The 24588-nt window shown below is 31.3% G+C and overlaps 2 protein-coding genes across 5 annotated transcripts in view; one reads left to right on the plus strand and one right to left on the minus strand.

Moving 5' to 3' along the window:
• The window catches only part of LOC143063650 (stAR-related lipid transfer protein 3-like), a 92418-nt gene extending 75200 nt beyond the window's left edge, over nt 1-17218 (minus strand). For 2 of the 4 annotated variants that reach the window (XM_076235907.1, XM_076235904.1), the window contains exons 1-2: nt 16943-17218; nt 2074-2177 (exon numbers count right to left, since the gene is read on the minus strand). In XM_076235907.1, the coding sequence (XP_076092022.1) occupies nt 2074-2177; nt 16943-16960 (122 nt within the window). In that variant the 5' untranslated portion in view covers nt 16961-17218. Of the gene's footprint in view, nt 1-2073; nt 2178-8881; nt 8901-9158; nt 9178-16942 lie in introns of those variants that run through there. The other 2 variants (XM_076235905.1, XM_076235906.1) reach the window with 2 other exon arrangements.
• Nucleotide 17219: 1 nt separating this feature from the next.
• Nucleotides 17220-24588, plus strand: part of LOC143063651 (UBX domain-containing protein 4-like) — a 62887-nt gene continuing 55518 nt past the window's right edge. The window contains exons 1-4 of the mRNA XM_076235908.1: nt 17220-17390; nt 20498-20603; nt 23300-23328; nt 24226-24344. Coding sequence (XP_076092023.1) covers nt 17309-17390; nt 20498-20603; nt 23300-23328; nt 24226-24344 — 336 coding nt within the window. The 5' untranslated portion in view covers nt 17220-17308. The remainder of the gene's footprint in view (nt 17391-20497; nt 20604-23299; nt 23329-24225; nt 24345-24588) is intronic.

Genomic DNA, 24588 nt, shown 5'->3' on the forward strand with positions numbered 1-24588 from the left:
AGCATATCAAATAAGCCCAAGAATTCAATTTTTGTTAAAATCAAACTTAGTTTAATTTTGGACCCTTTGGACCTTAATGTAGACTAATTTGAAAACTGGACCAAAAATTAAGAATCTACATACACAGTTAGATTTGGCATATCAAAGAACCCATTTATTCAATTTTTGATGAAATCAAACAAAGTTTAATTTTGGACCCCCATTTGGACCAACTTGAAAACTAGGCCAATAATTAAAAATCTAAGTACATTTTTAAATTCAGCATATCAAAGAACCCCAAGGATTCAATTTTTGTTAAAATCAAACTAAGTTTAATTTTGGACCCTTTGGACCTTAATGTAGACCAATTTGAAAACGGGACCAAAAATTAAGAATCTACATACATAGTTAGATTCGGCATATCAAAGAACCCCAATTATTCAATTTTTGATGAAATCACACAAAGTTCAATTTTGGACCTTTTGGGCCCCTTATTCCTAAACTGTTAGGACCAAAACTCCCAAAATCAAACCCAACCTTCCTTTTATGGTCATAAACCTTGTGTTTAAATTTCATAGATTTCTATTTACTTATACTAAAGTTATAGTGCGAAAACCAAGAAAATGCTTATTTGGGCCCTTTTTGGCCCCTAATTCCTAAAATGTTGGGACCAAAACTCCCAAAATCAATCCCAACCTTCCTTTTGTGGTCATAAACCTTGTGTTAAAATTTCATTGATTTCTATTCACTTTTACTAAAGTTAGAGTGCGAAAACTAAAAGTATTTGGACGACGACGACGACGACGACGCCAACGTGATAGCAATATACAACCAAAAAATTAAAATTTTTGCGGTCGTATAAAAACGACAAAATTTCCTTAAAATTACAAATTCAGGGCAGCAACCCAACAACTGGGTGTCCAATTCATCTTTATATTTCAGGGCAGATAGATCTTGTACTAATGAACAAATTTACTCCTTGTCAGATTTGCTCTAAAAGCTTTGGTTTCAGAGATATAAGCCAAAATCTACATTTTACCCCTATGTTCTATTTTTAGCCATGACAGCCATCTTGGTTGGTTGGCTGGATCGTCGGACACACTTTTCAAACAAGATACCCTAATGATGATTGTGGCCAAGTTTGGTTAAATTTGGCCTAGTAGTTTCAGAGGAGAAGATTTTTGTAAAAGCCCTTTGGGCCAGGTGAGCTAAAAATCAGCAATTTTTCCATTTTTAAAGGGGCATAACTCTAGAATGGTTTATTTGACACCACCAATATTCATACTTGATCTGTGTATTGTGATAATAAGCATTGTGTATAAGTTTCATAACATTTGGTTGAGGTAAACTAAAGTTCTGACATCAGACTCGGACTTCTCTTGAACTGAATTTTAATGTGCGTATTGTTATGCGTTTACTTTTCTACATTGGCTAGAGGTATAGGGGGAGGGTTGAGATCTCACAAATATGTTTAACCCCGCCGCATTTTTGCGCCTGTCCCAATTCAGGAGCCTCTGGCCTTTGTTAGTCTTGTATTATTTTAATTTGTTTCTTTTGTACAATTTGGAAATTAGTATGGCGTTCATTATCACTGAACTAGTATATATATTTGTTTAGGGGCCAGTTGAAGGACGCCTCAGGGTGCGGGAATTTCTCGCTACATTGAAGACCTGTTGGTGACCTTCTGCTGTTGTTTTTTTTCTATGGTCGGGTTGTTGTCTCTTTGGCACATTCCCCATTTCCATTCTCTATTTTATTAGAAAATAGAAAGGGGCATAACTCTAGAACTGTAAAAGTAATGTCATCATAATTCAAACTTGATCTATTTTTGATGTAATAAACATTCTGAATAAGTTTCATAACATTTGGTTGAGCCAAACTAAAAATCAGAGGGGCATAACTCTAGAATGGTAAAAGTGACACCACAAACTAAAATTTGGGCCAGGTGAGCTAAAAATAATCTCCAATGTCACATGAATGTAGTATGAATGTCTACCCATATATGTAATTATACAAATGCTTCAACAATTGTACAAATTTTTACTAACAGCCTTATAAATAATAAGCATATATGAGCAAAAATTCTGTGAACACCTTGATTGCCTAATTGGTTGTCCAGAACTTTCATAAATAATCCTGGCTGCTTCTTTTGCTTGACTGTCACGAGTTCTGCCTGCTTGTACCATATCTTCCTCTTCCTACAATTAAATAAAAAGTAATAATTCAATATCAATTCAAATGTTGCTAAATTACCATGAATTGATGTATCAAGAGAGAAATTATACAGGTGAGTCATACAATTTGATTGTTTACCTTCACAGGGAATATGAATAAATATCATCTGTGAAGAATAAATGAAGATGAGAATGATCAGTTTATGTTAAAATCAGGACACTCCAGTATACATTTTATATAATTGCTATTTGGGTTTCCCAGGCGATATAGGCTCATAGTGTGTATCAATGTCCTATATCCCCTTTGTCTGATGGTTCAGGAGATATAAAATATGAGCCACTGTCACTTCTGAAGATTCTAAGCAAACATAATCAATTTCTTTTTAAATCTAAATTCGCTATTTCTTGATCTTGAAGATTAGCTACATTAGTTTCATAGCAATCCATGAAGGTTTACAAATTTATAATATCAAAAAAAGTTAATCCCAAGCTGAATGTCAATCTTAACTGTAAATAAAACACCTTGCCAAGTGCAGCCTGATAAGACTGCAGAGGTCAAACCCTGATCAGTTGGGGTAAGTTTGGACACTATATTCAAGCTTAAGTCTGAATTTGGATTGTGATCAATTTTTTGACATAACATAGGTTTCTTAAAATAGATTATTGTGATTTCTACCAGAAATATTCAAATTAGCAGGAACAAATTGACAGGAAAATGAGATTCTGACCATAAAACCTAGAAGAAATTTTTCATATTTCCTCCTAGAATAATTATTTTTGTTCTATAATAAATATACAAATACTAGCTGTGTATATGTCGTGTACAAGTTGCGATTTTGTACAGGTTATAACATGTACAAAAATATTGTACATGTTATAACTTGTATAATGCAAAAATACAAGTTATAACATGTACAAAAGTACCTAATACATGTTATAAGTTAACCTGTACAAAATATTGCTTAAAAATGGTTTTAACTTGTACAAAATTTAAGATAAATCTTAATGAAGTAAAATATACATTTAAGGAGGCTCGAGGGTATAAAAATTTCAGAAAAAAATCAAACATTTGTTTATCATTACAAATTTTATTTATTTCCTTTTGTAGTTGTTACTTTGTCATATGGTACAACCAGATGCTCCGCAGGGCGCAGCTTTATACGACCGCAGAGGTTGAACCCTGAGCGGATGGGGCAAGTATGGACACAACATTCAAGGTGGATTCAGCTCTAAATTTGGATTGTGATTAAATAGTTGACACAGCATAGGTTTCTGACACAGAATGAATGTGGTCTAATGAACTTAAAATATTTTTTTTGCCTTTGAGCAATTCACTATGCTGTTGAATATTAATCCTCTCAAAAAAATGTTTGAAGAAATTTTCTTCTTATTTATGAAATCTGAAATGAGAAAAATTTAACCCCCCCACCCCCTTTTGTTTTCACATCCCCCTTTCCTTTTTTCCAAAACTGATCTTAATTCAAATTTCTAATGGAGTTTGCAACAATAACTACTCATTTAAATACATCATAAAATATTAAAATGTAAAATAAAGTGCTCGTTATCACTGAATGGTAAAAATTGTTTTAATTTATCAGTTGGTAGAAAAAGTGAATATACATTGTATATTGTAAATAAATAGTTGACACAGCATAGGTTTCTGGCACAGAATGAATGTGTTCTGATGAACTTAAAATTTTTGTTTTCTCTTAGAGCAATTCACTATGCTGTTGAATATTAATCCTCTCAAAAAAATGTTTGAAGAAATTTTCTTTTTTATTTATGAAATTTCAAATGAGAAAAATTGAACCCAATTTTTTTAATCACATCCCCCTTTCCCTTATTCCAAAACTAATCTCAATTAAAATTTCTAATGGAGTTTGCAACAATAACTACTCATTTAAATACATCATAAAATATTAAGATGTAAAAAAACTGCTTGTTATCACTGAATGGTAAAGATTATTTTTATTTATCAGTTGGTAGTAAAAAGTGAATATACATTGTATATTGTATATAACAAAGATTTAAGTTGATTCTGGACAAAGAAAGATAACTCCAATTAAAAAAAAATCTTGCTATTGCACAATATTTTGCAATTAGACATTTCTTGCTTACTATTCTGGACAAAGAAAGATAACTCTAATTAAAAAAAAATTTGCTATTTCACAATATTGTGCAATTAGATATTTCTTGCCATTGCGCAATACTGTGCAATTGAAAAGACTTGCTATTGCACAATACTTAATATAATAATTTTAGATCCTGATTTGGACCAACTTGAAAACTGGGCCCATAATAAAAAATCTAAGTACATTTTTAAATTCAGCATATCAAAGAACCCCAAGATTTCAATTTTTGTTAAAATCAGACTAAGTTTAATTTTGGACCCTTTGGACTTTAGTGTAGACCAATTTGAAAACAGGACCAAAAATGAAGAATCTACATACACAGTTAGATTTGGTATATCAAAGAACCCCATTTATTCAATTTTTGATGAAATCAAACAAAGTTTAATTTTGGACCCCGATTTGGACTAACTTGAAAACTGGGCCAATAATCAAGAATCTAAGTACATTTTTAGATTCAGCATATCAAAGAACCTAACTGATTCATTTTTTGTCAAAATCAAACTAAGTTTAATTTTGGACCCTTTGGACCTTAATGTAGACCAATTTGAAAACAGGACAAAAAGTTAAGAATCTACATACACAGTCATGACTGAGTTAGATTCGGCATATCAAAGAACCCCAATTATTCAATTTTGATGAAATCAAACAAAGTTTAATTTTGGACCCTTTGGGCCCCTTATTATGTTGGGACCAAAACTCCCAAAATCAATACCAACCTTCCTTTTATGGTCATAAACCTTGTGTTTAAATTTCATAGATTTCTATTTACTTATACTAACGTTATGGTGCGAAAACCAAGAAAAATGCTTATTTGGGTCCCTTTTTGGCCCCTAATTCCTAAACTGTTGGGACCTAAACTCCCAAAATCAATACCAACCTTCCTTTTGTAGTCATTAATATTATGTTTAAATTTCATTGATTTCTATTTACCTAAACTAAAGTTATTGTGCGAAAACCAAGAATAATGCTTATTTGGGCCCTTTTTTGGCCCTTAATTCCTAAACTGTTGAAACCAAAACTCCCAAAATCAATCCCAACCGTTCTTTTGTGGTCATAAACCTTGTGTCAAAATTTCATAGATTTCTATTAACTTAAACTAAAGTTATAGTGCGAAAACCAAGAAAATGCTTATTTGGGCCCTTTTTGGCCCCTAATTCCTAAAATGTTGGGACCAAAACTCCCAAAATCAATACTAACCTTCCTTTTGTGGTCATAAACCTTGTGTTAAAATTTCATAGATTTCCATTCACTTTTACTAAAGTTAGAGTGCGAAAACTAAAAGTATTCGGAAGACGACGACGACGCAGACGACGACGCCAACGTGATAGCAATATACGACGAAAAATTTTTCAAATTTTGCGGTCGTATAAAAATCATTCAAAACAATCAATTCGTGTTGGCTGGCCCCAGATGACTTTTAAAATGTATACATCATTGAAAAAGTTCCAAATTATCTCCCTTTGGTGGAAAATGCCATTTTTTGGCTTTAAAATTGAAATATCTTTTTCAACTCATCGGTGACCTATCTTTTTTAATATAATTTCCATATAAGCTGTACTTAAACTAAATTATTGTAAAATTTGAGCGATTTCTGTAATAAATTTCTTTTTTTTATTTCGATATTACCTTTATTTCTCCTATTACTTCAACAGAAAAAAAAACACCTTTACAAAAATGTATGCTTCTTTCGAAGGCAGATGGTGAGCGCAATGAACGGTGTCCCCATTTTTTTATTTTATTTTTCTATTAACCATAAGATAAAGTTCATTTATAGAAAAATATAGAGAAATCCTATATAAATGATTTAGACCCGCGAACCCCCTTAAATTCACCAATGCATAAAGAACAACAATAAATAGACCAAAACGTGCCTTTTTCAGTAGAGGACAATGCACACAAAGTTTCAGAAATATATTTTTCATGACTTATGCTGGCAAAATGTGTTTGCATGTAATTGTATGTTTTATGCAGTCCCCTATGGCTTAAATAAGTGTGACACTATTTACTAAAAGCTTGCATTCCCCAATGACAATTACATTAGATACTAGTAACTAAATTCTTCCAAAAATTTAAAGAACGATGCCTAATAAAGTTGAGTAATACTCCTCCCTCTTGTTTTATAGCATGCAGAGACTACAACAATGTCTTATATGCTTACTCTTTAAAAGCAAGAGAGAGCTGAAATATTCTTCATTGGACCACGCTTCATTATCAATATCTTTGAATCTGCTCTTCAACATTTTTGGCCTTCAGCATGCTAATGTAAATTTTAAACTCATTTTTTTTTTATAAACTATAAGATCATTGCATGAAGCGAATGTCATTTTGATGTTTTAAATATATATCCTCTACTAGCTTTGAGAGCATGTATTTGTGGTCTTTGGATGTTGTGTGCTCCATGACTGGGTTTTTGTCTTTTAAACACACACCCCATTTCCATTCCCAATTGTCTTTGTAGACACATCTATCCTGGCTATCCTCTTATGTATTTTAGTGTCAACTAGAATGAAAGTATTTTACTATGCCTTTAAAGTGGACACTCACAATTATAATTCATCAAATAAAGATATGTCCATAGCTATAGTCCTAAGAGGAGCATAAGACATGTCCTAAGATATATCTTATGACAGGTCTTAGGAATGCTTTGTAATACCGACCCCTAGACATTAACTGTATCAAAAAAGAACAAAACACACTAACAAAGTTACACGAAGGAATAATAAAAAAGTTATGAAAATATTATTGAGGTTAATAACATCTGTTGCAATAATAGAAACATATCCTTATTTTTCGATTTTGTACAAGTTAAAACCATTTTTAAGCAATATTTTGTACAGGTTATAACATGTACGAGGTACTTTTGTACATGTTATAACTTGTATTTTTGCATTATACAAGTTATAACATGTACAATATTTTTGTACATGTTATAACCTGTACATAATCGCAACTTGTACACGACATATACACAAATACACAACAGGGTCATTCATAAGTTTGAATGGCAATAACAACATGAACATTAAGAAAAGAGGAAAAAATTGAAATAATTAACTTCTAGCTGCAAAATTTTACTATTGGATTTGCTGAAAAATCTGCAACAAAATTACTTGTCATAAATGAAAATCTAAAAACAAGTGGCCAAGATGAACTTCTTGGTGGCCTTCGGCTGTTGTCTGCTCTATGGTCGGGTTGTTGTCGCTTTGACACATTCCTCATTTCCTTTCTCAATTTTATTCTACAGACCAAAAATGATTGAACATGAATTGATTAATTACTAAATATATTAGGCAAGTTAGAAACAAAATCATCTTAAAATTTATGCAAATTAGAAAACATTACAGTCTACATGAGATTAGTGACTTCTCAGATTACATTTGAATATTTCTGACTCATGCAGCATTGTGTCCCCAATGTTCAATCTGTTTCCCTCCAAATTTTGAATTTGTCACCTGTAAAATGGTTGCTTATATTTCACCAAAATTAATGTTTAGCTAACTGTTATCCTGACATTATAATGTTTATGATGCATAAATACGAATCAATACCAGTTCAGATAAGTTTGATTTTTGGAATGAATAAATTATCATTGCAGGAATTTTACAAAAATACTAGGGGAAAAAAATCTGACTTTAAAAACTTTAAAAAAAAATAAATCCTAGTACTCTTAGAAGTAGCAGGAATCTTAGACCATGATCACTCTAGGCAGAATCCCTCAATAAAACCAACACAAAATTTGGTGTTGTAATATATATGTATTCATTGACCAAAATGGTCAAGTCAGGTAAATATAACGTTCATCTTTTATGCCCATTTAATTGGTTTTACTCAATGCCTAAACAAAATCTTCAAAAAATACTAGAAGAGTAAACCTGGTATTTTGATTTACATTAAATACTTAAACATTTTTTATTGGATCAAGTTTTGATAACAAATTTATATATATTATATATGCAAATATACAAAAGAGTAAATGATTTGGTGATATTTACATGACTAACAATGAAAAGGTTACATTTCTCGAAGCGGTTACGGTTTTCACTCTTTTTTCATATTTCATTTTAGGGGCTTTTTGGGATAGCAAATTGACAGAAAAAACAGCTAATATGGAATATTAAATGACAGAGAGCACGAGAAAAAACTTCCTTTTAATGTCAAATGTTAAAGGAATACCTCTGACCCTGAACAGTAAAAATCATTTTAGTTCTATTTGGACTAGATAAGTGGTTTGCAGAGAAAAAAAATTGAAGACTCTTGTGATCAGATTTGTGTGTTCATTGATTATAATATCAAAGTTTAGTCTATTTAGGACTGTATAGAAGTCCTTGAAAAAAGACTATTTCTGTAGATAATAGATTTAGGGCTGCTTATAATCTACAATATAAGCCATTATTGCAGCAATAATGTCAAAGATATTGTAAAATGCAGACATGTGATTTCTGCAAATTAACCAATTACATAAATGATTCTAATCTTAAACTTATCATCTTAATTACATTTAAAACAATCATTATTTTATTAGTTATAGACTTCTTTAATATTTTGAAACATTTCAAACATTTGGATAAGGTGATATTTAACTAAAATTTGTTTTACCTTTGCCTTTCTTGTATGAATAATATATATATATTATTTATCTCTCTATTAGGTTACTATGGTGGAATACAGAGGTTAAAAATTCAGATTATTTCAATTCGTTTGTTATTATCTAATTGTCACATGATTTCATCTAGGACTAATATACTACTGTAAGCTTGTGTTATCATGGTAATTAAAGTCCCAGGATTTCATTTATAGATCAGGTGAAAAAAGATATTCAATCCTTCCACTTGTTAAATTTATACACAATGTATCAATTCTAATGGTCACTTACTTTTACAATTCATGTTAATCAATCATTTCAGATTATATTATTTTTAAAACCTGTAAATCTAAAAGGTCAAAGATCATATGATAACCAGTCACTAGCCCAATGTGATGATTTACCTTTACATGTTTACATTTATATGATTTAATTAACATACAGTGGTGTATTCAGATAACCCCACAGCATTTGATTCAATGTATTGCAACAACAATACTTTTGAGATTTCTTGATAATTTTCACTGAAATTATTTCTTAGTATTTCTGTAAAAAAAAGCATTCTGAGAGTATTGAATGGCAATACATAAGTCCTCTACCAGTTCAAAATTTATTATACTGGAACAAAATGCTAATTTGTTCTAAAACTTGTCATGGTGTAAACAAAAAGAAAATATCAAGTCAATATCTTCAAGCATGACTAAAAACAGTGTGGAAAACTGATTGTATGAGTGAATTTTTCAAGTCCGAGGACCACAACTCTGCACAAAATTTTTAGACAGAATAAAAAATTCAAACGTGATCTGTAACTTGTCATGATAAATACATATACCATTTATCAATCAATATCTTCAAGCATGATGAAAAAAAGTATGGAAAACACTCTTAACATTAGATATGATTAATAGTTCTTTAAAATTAGAAATGATGTATTACAATGTATATCTATTTTCAAATTATAATCAAATATAATTAATAGTTCCAAATATTTTTTTCTTTTACTTGTCACAAACTAATATATATTTGTTAACTCATCTATAAAATGTTAACAACTTTTTCTACACAATGTAATGTAATGAAATATATATACCTTTAATAATTAAAATAGATTATTATCTAATTAAAGGATTTCACTTCATAATTTTTTTTATATATTACATGTATATCATGTACATAGCATTCACAAAATTAGTTTATTCAAAATATAACAAACAAACCCGTCACAAAATTCTTCAAACAATTTACCAAAGAAAGTCTTTTAAAAAATGAGTATTCTCCCTGTGTACAGAAATATGGTTTAACATATATGCATAGTACTCTAACATTAGAAATGGACCATAACTCTGGACTCAATTTTCAGACCGGAACAAAATTCGAAATTGATCTTTAACTCGTCATGATAACACTATATACCAAATATCAAATAAATATCTTCAAGAACGAAGAAATAAAGTGTCGAAGACTGATTAGCCAGACTGATGGATGGACAGACAGACGGACTGAGTGCTAACCTAAAATCAACTTTGACTTCGTCGTTAGGGGACTAATAAATAAAATGTATAAGTAACAATGTATATATCAAGGAGCTGATCCAACCATTTTCCAAAGGGGGAGTTTCCAACGCAGGATGAAAAAGGCAGGTCCAACTAAACGTCCCCCTTCAAATGCATTGATCATCAAGAAAAAAAGAAGGGTTCCAACCTCCAGATCCAACCCCACCCCCCTTTGAATACACAACTATTTTTGGTGTTTTATCAGCACTTTTAAGCACCACTTATGGCTATATCATGGCGGCCAGTTGTTATTGATGAAGGAAGCCGGAGTGCCTGGAGAAAATCACAACCTTTGATAGGGAAACTAACAATCCTAGTCAATTTGGATTGGATTCTAGTGCATCCACACAAGCGATGTTCAACTCACAACCTTAGTGTTGACTGGCTATTTATAACAGTAGAAACTACTTAAATCACTCGGCCACGAAGCATTAGCTACATTGTTGATAGAACTTAACAGGTAACACTAACAGGAGGATTCTTTATTCCATGATAATGTCATGTGATGTACATATGGACAATAATTTGGTTTTCGGCCTTTGGTTTCTTTTTGTATCCTTTTTTATAAGTTCTAAAACTTTAACTTTTATTCTGTGGGTTGCGTTGGTGTTAGTCTGTTAGAATAGTATTAATGGAACAATTGAGTTTTTCGAGAAAAAATTAATACATTTTGATTCACCGTTTACGTGACAGGAAACCAAACAGGAAACCAATCTTTATTTTCTTTATTTTGCACAATATATTTCAAAAAACATAAATGAACACCATTACGAGTGTTACTTGCTTCATGTTAATATTTAAAATCTATTTTCAATGTTAAATTAAAGGTTTTTTTAAACGCGACAGGAAACCATAAGAAACCGAAAGCATTTTTTTTAGTTTTATTTTATTGCAAAATCTGCTTAAAATAATCTGAACAGTATACTTTTTCTTAAAATCCATCTTAAATGTAACAGTATTATAAACCTCCTAAATATGTGCTTGTTTTGAAAACAATAGTACAATTTATTCAGAAATTTCCCTATTTTCTTCATTGATACAGGATACAATAATCGTTGTATCTTGATGTTTTAGCCAAAAAAATGTATTTATATTTGGTTTTGAAATTCCAGTTATATACAATTTATTCCAAATCATTGGCAATGTAAAATTCTTTAAATCCAGTAAAGAATCAAAGTGATGGAAATCACTCATGGAAAGATTAGAAGAGTAGTTTGAATTATTTCATATTAAGGTATGGTGGGGAAAAATGAACATTTATAAAGCACTATTGCTGAAAATTGCATTTACAGCAGGTCTTTAGAAGGAAACTTGCTTTTCCAGTATGAAGATCTATAAAATGAGCTCAAATTAAATAATATGGGTCTCTTAATTTGCAAAATTTTATTTAAACTGTAGTTTATATCTTATCATATGTTGCCGGTTCTGAACATGTTTCAAAAAAACAAAAAAATGCAAAAATTCTTTAGTAAATGTTACCAACTATCCTTGTAAGACATAAATCTAGACCAACAGCTTAAAAAGTTCTTTAAAGTGTCAACAAACAAAATTGAAAAATGTTGTTATGGGGCATTTTGTAAGTTAAAACAGAGGTTATAGGGCATTGAAGATTAAAAGTTTTAGAGTGCCTTTTGGTCAATTTTTAAAGTATTTTTCAACACAGGGCATTGAAAATATACTTTTTCAACGTAACCAATTAAAAAACTTATCATTGAAATGTGGATTCTTTCTTGATTGCAAACATATGTATTCACTTCTAATAAAAATTCAAATGACTAAAATAGACATAATGATTGATGGGAAATAAACTAATAAACAATGGTTTGTTATAATTAAAAGTTTTAAAATTTTTAAACTGTTTCAAGCCAATTCCTGATAAAAAAAAAAGTGTCCTTATCTAATTGTTGATTAATTACAGATGATTATTGGAAATTTATCAAGTAAATTATAGGCCTTACTTGAATACCTTTTATTTATTCATATTTATATTCATATTTCATTTTTTTAAGATCTTGTTAATCAATTAATCATTTATCTTTCGGATATAATTTACAGAATCACTTTATGTAATGTAAATCAAAAGTAATTGGCAATAAATAAATCTATCATCCTTATAAATATCAAACATCTAATATACACATTTGTGTATTCAATTATGAGGTCAAATACTTGTGTATTAAGAATTATATTGAGTGGTCTGTATAATTATGTAAGACTGAGGTTGATAGGTAATGTGGTCAATTTGATTGGCAGTTTAGGAGGTGGGGCATTGTAATTAAAGGTTCACCATGTCTCTGATTGTTTAGTGATAATGACAGTTGTCAATCATACTAGTTGAATCAATACCCAGTTACCTAATCAAAATGTTTTTTTAAAAGCCTGCACATCAACACACCTTAATGACATACATTCTTGAATGAACTGCTCCAATAATATACCCAGTTTTTTTCAGTTTATATGTGTATTATGTGCACATATATCAGAACCATAGGGAACTATATTTCAGTGTGAATACATTTAGTAACAGTAGCTAACCTGTCCTGTTGTTAGGGAGGCTGGTGCCTAAGTAAAGATTTAGAACAAGTTCTAATCTTTCAAAAAAAATAGGCACCATGTGATATTTGTGACCTGTACACCATCTACATGGTTTCCACATTTTAACCTACTTTAGTGGGCTAAAATCTATAAAGTACTTCCTTCCAAGTCATGCATGGTAAAAGTTAACTTCTCCTTTGACAAGTTTATTGCGTTTCTGAAAAGTGTTTGCAGAACATGAATAAAAAAAATTAATTAAAAATTGTGACAAAGATACCAGCTTTGTACATTCCAAGTGTAACGGTATATTAACATGTATTTTTTATTAAATTATCTTTATTCACCTAAAATATCCAGTAATATTTACTACTGAAGCAAAATCAATCCAACGAGCATCGGCACAATGATAAGAGACGTAATTTCGATTGAATTTTCCAAGGGCCCTTTACATCGTTATCCAGAAACGAAGTGTGTTATAACGTCCGAAATTGATTTTGTCAAGTCATTGGGCATTTATTTTCACACAAGATGGTATGTAACATTATGCACATAGGAAAAATAACAGACCCCCGGCGCAATCTCTTTGAAAATTGTATTTTCCTTTTTTAAACAAGACGAAACAAGTCTACAGATTATGTTTGCTAACATCCCGTTGGAAACCAAAACAATGTTAAGACCTAGTATTTCGTATATCCGGCCGTAAGGGCGTGATCATATGTTAGTCACATGTTTCACGTATGACCGGAAATGATTAGAACTTAACGACGAAAACAATTTTAATAAAAAAAAAGGAAATAACTGGACTTCTGTTTCTTGTGAAATGTAACGCATAACGATAACGTCATTTTCTAACTTAATTATTACGAAGAACAAAACTAGAATGTAAATCCTCTCTGATTTACCTGTTTGAACATCTCGCGAGAGTTCATATTTGCATATTGTTATAAAGAATTCTATTACAACAAAGCAGATTACATCATCTAAAATTTGTGTTACGAAATCGGAAACCAAAGTAACGCTAGTGTTCTTACACCTGCTACAGAAATACTTATAGTTCTCGGCATTTTCTTCTGACTATTCTTATTGGTCGATGTTCTTTATTATTTGAAAGCAAAAGTTACGAATTTGCCGGTGACAATTATCTATAAATAAGTCAGTGTTATGCACTTCGGAAGCGAAAAGTAACGCGAGAAACGACACAAAAATACGGTGGTATAATCTTTGAAATTTGTTAATTTCAATTTTTTTTCTAGGGAAGAGTAGCATACACTTGTATGTTGATAAAAATAAAGGCATCTTTAGATGTATTTACAACTTTTCTTACAGTAATACACATTTTTATCACTTTTCTATCGTTATAGGAAACGAGCCCAATAGCAAATTATGGTCCGTATATGTAAACATGGTTAGAGTGATAATACCTATTTTAAACAAACAACTTGCACCAACAACCCTCAGGGGCACTAAAAGGCAGAGCATACATGTATATATCAAATTACCCTATGATGACTATCATTTTGTAAAAGTATTGTTTTGATAAAGACATACTGTGGATGAATTTATTTTTGTGGGTATCAATTTTAGTGGATTGCTGAAAACTTGCATATTCGTGAATATTTGATTTCGTGGTTTTGCCCGCCTCTGTATACAAAGCCTATTGAAAACATGTTATTCATTGAACATTTGAATTCGTGGTTCACCTGTACCCAAGAACCCACAAAAATTGGTATCCTTTGAATAATTATGAATCAACAGTAGCAATAGTAGGAAATAACCCATTTGATGTACATATTTTGTACAAGTGCTAATAAATATGGCATATGATTACAGCCAACTTGAAGGATATTTGCTCTATTAACCTAAACAAGTGTGCACACGCTGAAATGTCTCGCCTTCTTTACTAATCAATGACATTATGTTTATAGTCCTAAATAGAAAGCTTTAATACAACTGTCACAAAAACTTAACATTAACCAAGAAAACTAAACAATGACCAATGAACCAATAAAATGAGGTCAAGGTCAGATTAACCATGCCAAGCAGGCATGTACAGCTAACAATTCTTCCATACAACATAGATAGTTGACCTACTGCTTACATAATTTTTCTTAAACTATACAATATCATAATGTATAGTTTAAGAAAAACAGACCAAAACACAAACACTGAGCAATGAACCGTGAGAATGAGGTCAAGGTCAAATAAAACATGCGCGACTGACATACAGATCATAAAATATTTCCATACACCAAATATAGTTGACCTATTGCATATAGTATTAGAAACAAGAATGTGTCCCCAGTACACGAATGCTTGACTTTAACCACTGAACCATGAAAATGAGGTCAAGGTCAGATGACACCTGCCAACTAAACATGTTCACCTTACAATCATTCCATACACCTAATATAATTGACCTATTGCATACAGTATAAGAAAAACAGACCAAAACACAAAAACTTAGTATAACCACTGAACCATGAAAATGAGGTCAAGGTCAGATGACACCTGTAGCTTACAGTTCTTCAATACACTGAATATACTAGACCTATTGCTTATAGTATCTGAGATATGGACTTGACCACCAAAACTTAACGCAGACTCGACAAAAAAAGTGTTATTTTACCAGTTAAATGTTAACCAACAATAAAGTAATATTTGCAAGAGATAATTGGTCAATGAACAACAATATATATAGTTATGACACGTATAATACATGTACAAGTGTATACATTTGAGAAAGTATTATTCTAGCAACTCTGAGACAAGTGCACACTGCATGTATTTAAAGACACACAAGACAATTGTAATGGAAAAACCTTTCTTTCCTAAATATCTATGAAATCACCCTCCTGTCTGGATTGGTCTAAGTGTTTACATAAAAAGCTTAAGCCATGTTCAGACTATATACAAAATGTATAATAACTAATATTATCAACCTGTAAGAAAATACTCTACAAACCCTGTATATACATGTATTTCTCCAATGTATTTTAGAGTAAACAATGTAATTTCTTGTTTAATTTGTTTTGACAAATAATTACTGACTTTCTGTTTCACTAAAGTTTTCCATTGCAATGTAGTTGTATGAAATAAGTACATTTATGGATCACCAATTTCATATTTCAAGATTCAGCTTGGATAGCAATAAACTAACTGTTGCTTTTAAAGCATTTAATTCCTAAACTCTTTCTGCAATTTTCAATTTGGTGGAGGTGCATAACTATAAGACTCTCAAACAAGTAAACTTATTTATAAATCAAAATATGTTTATATATATATATCTTAAATAGATTGCAGCTCCAGACCTCAATTAAACTGATTGAAAGATTATGTCTTCATTATATGAATATCAGGAACAATCCCTCCCGTTAGGGGTTTAGTATCATACATGTACTATCAGTAAATTCAGGCCAGTATCTTATTTTACCCAGTATTGCCCAGTATTACATTGTACCCAGTACAACCCTGTATATACAGATTAAAATACTGGTGGATAGTTGCCTTTTATTCCAATAGATCACTTTCGAGTTCATCCGTTACCGGAAAAAACTCGTCAATTATGCGTGCCTTTATGACGTCATTTACCAGATAGAGGGGCTCGCCTGTATCCCTGCACTATTAACGTTCATAAAGCGTCTTAGTGATCGTCGTTGTGCAGGATAGACAAGAAATAATGGTTGTTCTGTAGGTACTTAATGACAATTCCCTAATGACAGCAGTGCTGATTGTCAATTTTGAGAATTCAATTTGCCGAATAATTCATACAATACAGAATTATAGTTTTCCAACCAATCGCTCAACATTAGAATGGAAGTGACAACACCCCTAAACGCACAAATGACGTTCACTAAAACCAGAGTTTTTTACGGAAATGCATCGAACTCGAAAGTTGTCTATTGTGTGTGTGCCCTATATTGGCAGAAGATAGAAAATGCAGATTAAGATACAGAAGGAAACAATGATTCACTAAATATCTAAACCCACCATATTAACTGACATCATCTAAAATTGATCCTCACTGTTGATTAATGATTTGTGAAAACTACTGTCATGAAATAATAGAACACTCATGATATAAGCTGTCGGAGTGTTGAGCAGTGTCTTAAGGACTGTGTTATAATTGTTAGACAAACCACAATCTTTTGAATTGTTGAATTATAATTGCGTTAACTTTACACATCTATGTACAATGTACTGTGTTTTCCTACTGGATTTTGAGCACTACACTCTTTTGTATAAAAGAAACAAAAGTAAACACATCCGGTTTCGTTTTAACCCAAACAACTTCCGGTTAAAATCCAACATAATATAGACTTTTTACTTTAGTACTTTATTAAACATATTTGCGTTATGAAATGGTTTTCAGGATCCATTGGTGACGCCATTCAAAAGTCAAAAAGAGAGAAACGCATATTTATAGTATATATCACAGGTATATGTGTACTCAGGCATTTTTTTTTATCTGTGAACAGTTTTTGTACACATTGTAAATTTTTTCTTTTCCGCAAACATGGCAAATCCATATAAAAATTTTGACCAGTAAGTGCAGCCACAGGCACTTGTCTCAACCCCCCCCCCCCCCCCCCCTATATACCTTAATAGAACACAATGTACTTAACTGAACATTTTGAAAAATGTCACCCGGTCGCGAACTTCTGTTTTATTTCGATTTCTTGGTAGCCAAACCTTCTTAACCCTCTTGCTGCCAGTTGTTGTTCAGGGTTGCATTTCATATGACATTAAATACGACTGCTTGACGTTTATGCCGTAATGACCGTTACATTTGTAAGACATTGTAGAAACATATTACACTTTTTTATTTTGATAAAGGTACAGCACTGATGAAAAGCTGGCATACATGTACATTGAAACATGGACATATGTGTCCCTTCGGCAGCAAGAGATGTCATAAATGTAAATTGATTTATCTACTCAATGGTGTATGACTCAACTACCATTGTTGTCTGGACAGGATCATTCGTAGCATGCCTCAGAAGCAGGTCAACGTGAGGTTTTTGTATACTGATGCCAAATTGGAAACACTAAGTCTGCAGTGTTTGATTTATTATAAAAAATATTTACAAAAAAACTGTCAGCTTTTCTCTAAATAGTAATTATTATCTTTATTGTAAATTAGTAAAAGATTATATGTGATACAAACCCTAGATATTAAAGTGTTATTTGAGGTATGTCTAATGTGGCAGCAGTTTCTATTTTTAGAACTCAGATTTTCCCATTGTTTTGATATCATTCAGACTCTCTCTTGACTTAACGTATGAAACGAAATAAGATCAGATAACTCCAAGAAACATTTAGACCTTGAGAGTGGGAAGATACCTTTCACTGCGAGACGTTTGTTTCCAAATTGGCATCGGTAGACGAAATAATTACGTTGCTACATTTGGGTAGGATTGCTACGGATGATTCCGACAACAAAAGTAGGCATGTTATCAGGCCTGGGGCCATTACATTGCAATGTAATGCATTACATTACAATTACTTTGTGATTCTTACATTACAATTACATTTTTTCTCACATGTAATGCATTACATTACAATTACTTTGCCTGTGTAATGCATTACATTACACATTACTTTTTCAATATAAAAACTAAAAACATTTCAAAAAACAGATTTTTATAAGAATTTGATAAATATTACAGGGGTATATGTAGATATATATACAGTGTTAGTGACATAGACTTCAAATACTGGTTAATCAATATGTCCATTGAACCTTATTATCATAAGAGGTTCAAAAGTGATGTCATTAAGAAAACAGCGATCAGTTCTGTACACCTTTCTGGCAATACTAAAAAGCCTTTCTACAGCAGCTGATGTGTGTGTAAATACTTGATAGCTGTATTAGCCAAAAAAGAAAGGCACACTGAATTTGACTTCCATCATTCCAGTGCATTGATTGAAATTTCTTCACATGGCTCAGACAAGTAGATGTCAACATCATGTACTGCACCATACCTGTGTCTATACTCTTTGAATGAGGAGTAGGAGGCACTGGAAAAGTCACTTTTAAGATTCTTAGGTGGTGGTAAAAAATAAATAAATTATCATATAATTTTGTTTCTTACATTGATCACTTAATCATTAAGACATCATTAAGGGATTTCAAAGGAATATAATAAATGTGTCATTAAAGGATTATCATTTGAAATGCTTAAGGGATCTGTGAGGACAAACATAAGTTGAGAAGATTTGATTGCAATAAAAACATTTTGATATTAATTAGGTGAAATAACAACACAGACAGGACCCAAACCACAGTTTGGTTTAAAAATGTTGTTTGACATATTCAATCTTTCACTGAAATACATGTAAGGTGTGTATAGAATTATGAAAATTTCATCTTCATATTTTTTCCATTCATCTATATAGTTTTGTTTGATAAATTTTTATAAGATTTTTCATTGAACACCAAACCACCAAACACCAAAATATTCCTAATATCATTTTAAACAAATATCAGAAACCAAAATCAAGACTTGATAATTTTAACCATTTTATATTTATTACCTTAATGTGTGTTTTAAAGATTGATGTAATTTAATTAATACAGTAATTAACTGTGACAAAAATTTTATTCCATACTTTCTTTTGTTTTTGTTAATATTTTATTTTTTATTATACAATATTCTTCAATTTTATGTATTTTACCAATTTGTAATGAAAAGTAATGTACTGTAATGGAGGCATTACATCAATTTTTAACTAAAGTAATCATTACATTACATGTAATTGTAATGCAGAAAATGTGCATTACAAATTACTTTGCATTACATCCAAAAAATGTAATATTACAATGCATTACAATTACAAATTACCATTACCCCAGGCCTGCATGTTATACACCATTGTGTAGAAAAATCAATTCAGATTTACGACATAACAAGTTTTAGTTGGGTTGGCAACTGAGAAATCTGCATATTATGGAATTTCGCTACCGGGTGACATTTTTCAAAATGTTTAGTTTTAAAGGTACCTTTTGTTATATTAAGGTATATAGGAAATTTTTTTCTGAGACAAGTGTCTGAGTGCAGCGATAAGCGAAAACAATAGGTTGCCAGTTTACTTTTACTTTCCAGGTCTTCTGCTAAGGGACAACCATTTAAATGCAAGGAGTGGTAGGGAGGAGGGGGTTACCGTTATGTTTATGACGACTTCAGTACATGTATGTATACTAAAGACATGAAAGATATATTTTGTGACATCGTTTCTAATAAAAGAAAAAATGGGGTAACAATTTGATTGGTTAACTTCTGGTGAAAGCTATAATCTTATATATTTATATTTGATATGTAATGAAATGTTATGTGTTACTGTAGCTATGTACATGTATATATAGTACATGCTGATGCATGGAATTTTTATCATATTTTTTAAGAACAAAATTGTAATAAACAATAATGATGTTTGCATGCAGCATGCACATGGCAAGCTTTTGATGAGCATTCTGTTGATATGCAGTATAGTTTTTCTTTCACAAAATGAATTTTAAAATAGCTCTGGCTTTCACTTTCACAGGTCAAGATGAACTTTCAAAGAAAATGGATGCCACTTTGGAAAACACAGAAGTAACAGCATTGTGTGGAGATCAACACTGTGTAGCTCTAAAACTAAAAGCTAATGGGTAATTGTTTATACATTCATAGTTTGATAGGAACAACTTGACATATCTCAATGATATTTTCTATAAAGTTGTATTCCTATCAGTACATTTTCAGTTTGACAAGGCCCTCAGGTCTGCCCCTAGGTCATGGTCTAATTACTTAAGCCTTTATCAATGAGCAATTTTCAATGTTAAATTTTTTGCTTAAGTTAGTTTGATAGGAACTACTTGTGATAGATCAATGACATTTTCTATAAAGTTGCATTTTATTATCAGTACCAAGTACAAACATGTATCAGTTTAATAGATGACTATTTCGAGCCATTCCCCCTGTAGGTCATGGTCATGGTCCTTTGACTAAATTAGTAATATTCCATGTTAAGTTAGCTGTTTAAGTCGGTTTGATAGGACTCAGGAACTATTTGTGATACATGTAGATCAATGACATTTTCTACAAAGTTGCATTTTATTATCAGTACCAAGTACAAACATATATCAGCATGATCAGTTAGATGACTATTTCCAGCCATTCCCCCTGTAGTTCATGGTCATGGTCCTTTGACTGAATTAATAATATTCCATGTTAATTTAGCTGTTTAAGTCAGTTTGATAGGACTCAGGAACTATTTGTGATAGATCAATGATATTTTCTATAAAGTTGCATGTCTATCAGGAAGTATATCAGTTTGACAATTATTTTGAGGCCTTGTCCCAGTAGGTTATAGTAAGTGACTTTCAGTTTATTACAAATTTTTAATGTTAAGTTTTCTGCTAAAATTAGTTTGATAGGAATTACTTATGAAAGGCAACCATATTTTCTATAAAATTGCATTACTATCAGTACATCTCAGTTTGTCAACCATTTTGAGGCCCTGTCCCTAGTTCATTGTCCATTGACTTTGATTTAATTGGTTGCTGCCAATAGATTGTCTCTTTCTTAATTTTCTGCTAACAGACAAGACTTATCCAATTTGTTTCAACAAATTAATTTTTTTCAAGAACAAAATTGTGATAAACAATTATCACAATTATTTGTAAACTTTGTAATAATGCTATGTAAACTTTTGTAAACTTTGTAATAATGCGATGCTGACTGAGATATATATATATATAGTTGCATTTCAACTAAACCCTTTGTTTAAAAGAAATTCAACACAGATTTTTGCAGATACTTTTTGTAAACTTTTGTAAACTTTGTAATAATGCTATGCTGACTGAGAGATATATATAGTTGCGTTTCAACTAAATCCTTTGTTTAAAAGAAATTCAGCACAAACGTTTGCTGTCTCATGTCAGAATATGATCCTCCTACATATATGTACCATTAAACATAATGTTTACAAGTTCTGTGAGTATTTTTCTTCAAACTTATTTATAGTATGTACAAGCTTTACACAGTAGTGATTTCATAGGAATGCACACATTTTACTGTCTGCTTATTAAATAAAAATGTTTCAACTTGGTAAGAAAAAAAAAAAATAACTATAATCAATTTAAAAAACCTTTACCCCCTCCCTCTTTTCCTTTAAAGTTAAATGGTTGTTTCTTTCGGCGGAGGGCATTTTAGCGCATTGATAGGACATTTGAGCAAAACAAATCAGTCGCCTAATTTTAACCCATTTCAGCGAAAATTCAAATTGTCAAAGCCCATTTTAGCGAAATATTTATAACCCCTTATAATATAATAAATAAAAAAAACTTAAATAGACTCAAGACAGCACAATATATAACATATGATGTCTATCAGAATACAGCGCTAAATGTCTCAAAGATTTAATCAAATGTTAAAAGCTCGTTCTGGCCTGGAATTTATGTCCTAGAAACGTTTGTAATGGACTCTGGATATACTCCCTGTACAATACTGTTGAATTGCATTAGGAACTGTTCTTTCTCTTCATCTTAAAATTGAGAAAGGAAATGGGGAATGTGTCAAAGCGGCAACAACCCGACAATAGAGCAGGCAACAGCTGAAGGCCACAAATGGGTCTTCAATGTAGCAGGAAACTCCCGCACCCGTAGGCGTCCCCCTCCTGGCCCCTTAAAAAATATGTATACTAGTACAGTGATAATGGACGTCATACTAAACTCCGAATTATACACAAGAAACTAAAATTAAAAATCATACAAGACTAACAAAGGCCAGAGGCTGCTGACTTGGGACACTTGTCTAGATTTTGATGCGCATTCGTCTACACCTCGTATTTTTGTATATATGTTGTTGTTTGCAATTTGATAATAGTATCAAGAAAAACGTAAATAGCTGAGTGACAACTATAACATTGCTCATTATTATGGTCATGGAACGACTCTCTGACCATTATGTGTTCCCTTTAAAATACAATGAACTTCTGCCCAAAGCTTAGTGAGTATTATTCAACCAGGTAAGTTTTCGCTAAAATGGGTTATCGAAATACAGGTGAAAGATTTAATCCGGCACTAAAATGGACTCTTATGTTGGCGGTCAAATGTCCCCCAGTAGTTCAAAATCTTTCGCTAAAATGTCCTGCCCCCATTTCTTTATTCATGTGGTAACATTGTTTTCTATATTAAGTATGACATGTATTTTACACCAGTTATCCTAGTTGTGCCATAATTCATTTGTCCTGACTGATAGATATAATGAGGTTATCACAAAAACATAGTCAAAGGATTAATTTTATATATAAGTTCAAGTTTGAATAAGACATGTCATGAATGTATTTTATTTTTATTTTCAGTGAAGAATGTGGATTTTTCTCACAGATTTGTATCCTTTTAAACACTTGTTGTGAGTTTGTCTGTACCATTTGAATATAAACCATAAAACTAATTATAAACACAATCATTGAAGTCAAGTGAGTTGCAGCTTTACTTTCTCTGGTATAAGAAAATTCAAATTAAAAAGATAGGGAGGAGATGTAAAATTACTGAAGCTTATAATTATAAAGCATCATTGATGAGCAGAATTATAACACCATTACAAAAATTTGAAAAAATATATTTTATGTCAGAGAGCATAAGGTGACCTATTGATGTCTTTTGAAGTTGTGTAATTAGGTTTCTGTCTCATTTATGTATACTGTATTTGTATTGTATACCTACTAAGTTACAGATCATGTTCAAATTTGTTCTGGTCTGATAATTTTGTGCAGAGTTATGGTCTTTGTGCTTAAAAAAATCACTGAAATAATCAGTTTTCCGTACTTTTTTTCTTCATGCTCGAAGATATTGATTTGATAATTGGTATATAGTTTTATCATGACCAGTTACAGATCAAGTTTGAATTTTGTTCAGGTCTGATGATTTTGTGCAGAGTTATGGTCCGAAAATAATCAGTTTTTCCACACTTTTATGTCATGCTTGAATATATTGAATTGATATTTGTTATATTGTTTACACCATGACAATTTATAGATCAAGATAGAATTTTGTTCCAATACAATGAATTTTTAACTGGTAGGGGACTATGTATTGCCTTGCAGTACTCACAGAATGCTTGTTTTTTTCCTAGTTTAATTTTTTTTTGTGTTTATGTTTTTATTATGTTCTTAATTAACACAGGCATTAAATACTTGTATGTTGTTCATACAATGTATGTAATGTATATGGTCTCTGCAACATTTTGTTTCTGAGTATAAAGTATTTGTTCCTTAACTGATATCAGACCCAGTTGTTACAGTGCCTTCAGTATATTTTATAGCTGTGAATGGTTCACCTATTGAAGTAACAGCTGGTTATGTGGAACCTAATGCTTTTTGTCAGATCATACAATCAGTCATTAAAGTAGGTTTAACACAATTTTTAGATATCTTTATGTCTTAAATTACTAACACTGCATTCATTATTACTTATATAGGGTACACATTTGTATACCACACACACAAAGATTGGATGGTATATACTTATCACCATGTCCATCTGTTTGTCCATGTCTGTCTGTCCATCCTAATTTTATATCATTGGGGATGGGAGGGTAAATTAAATAATGCATATTTGTATCCACTGGAACACTGGCTGTTGACAGTTG

Source organism: Mytilus galloprovincialis, chromosome 2 (genome assembly GCF_965363235.1).
Source record: "Mytilus galloprovincialis chromosome 2, xbMytGall1.hap1.1, whole genome shotgun sequence".
Classification (NCBI taxonomy): Eukaryota; Metazoa; Mollusca; class Bivalvia; order Mytilida; family Mytilidae; genus Mytilus; species Mytilus galloprovincialis.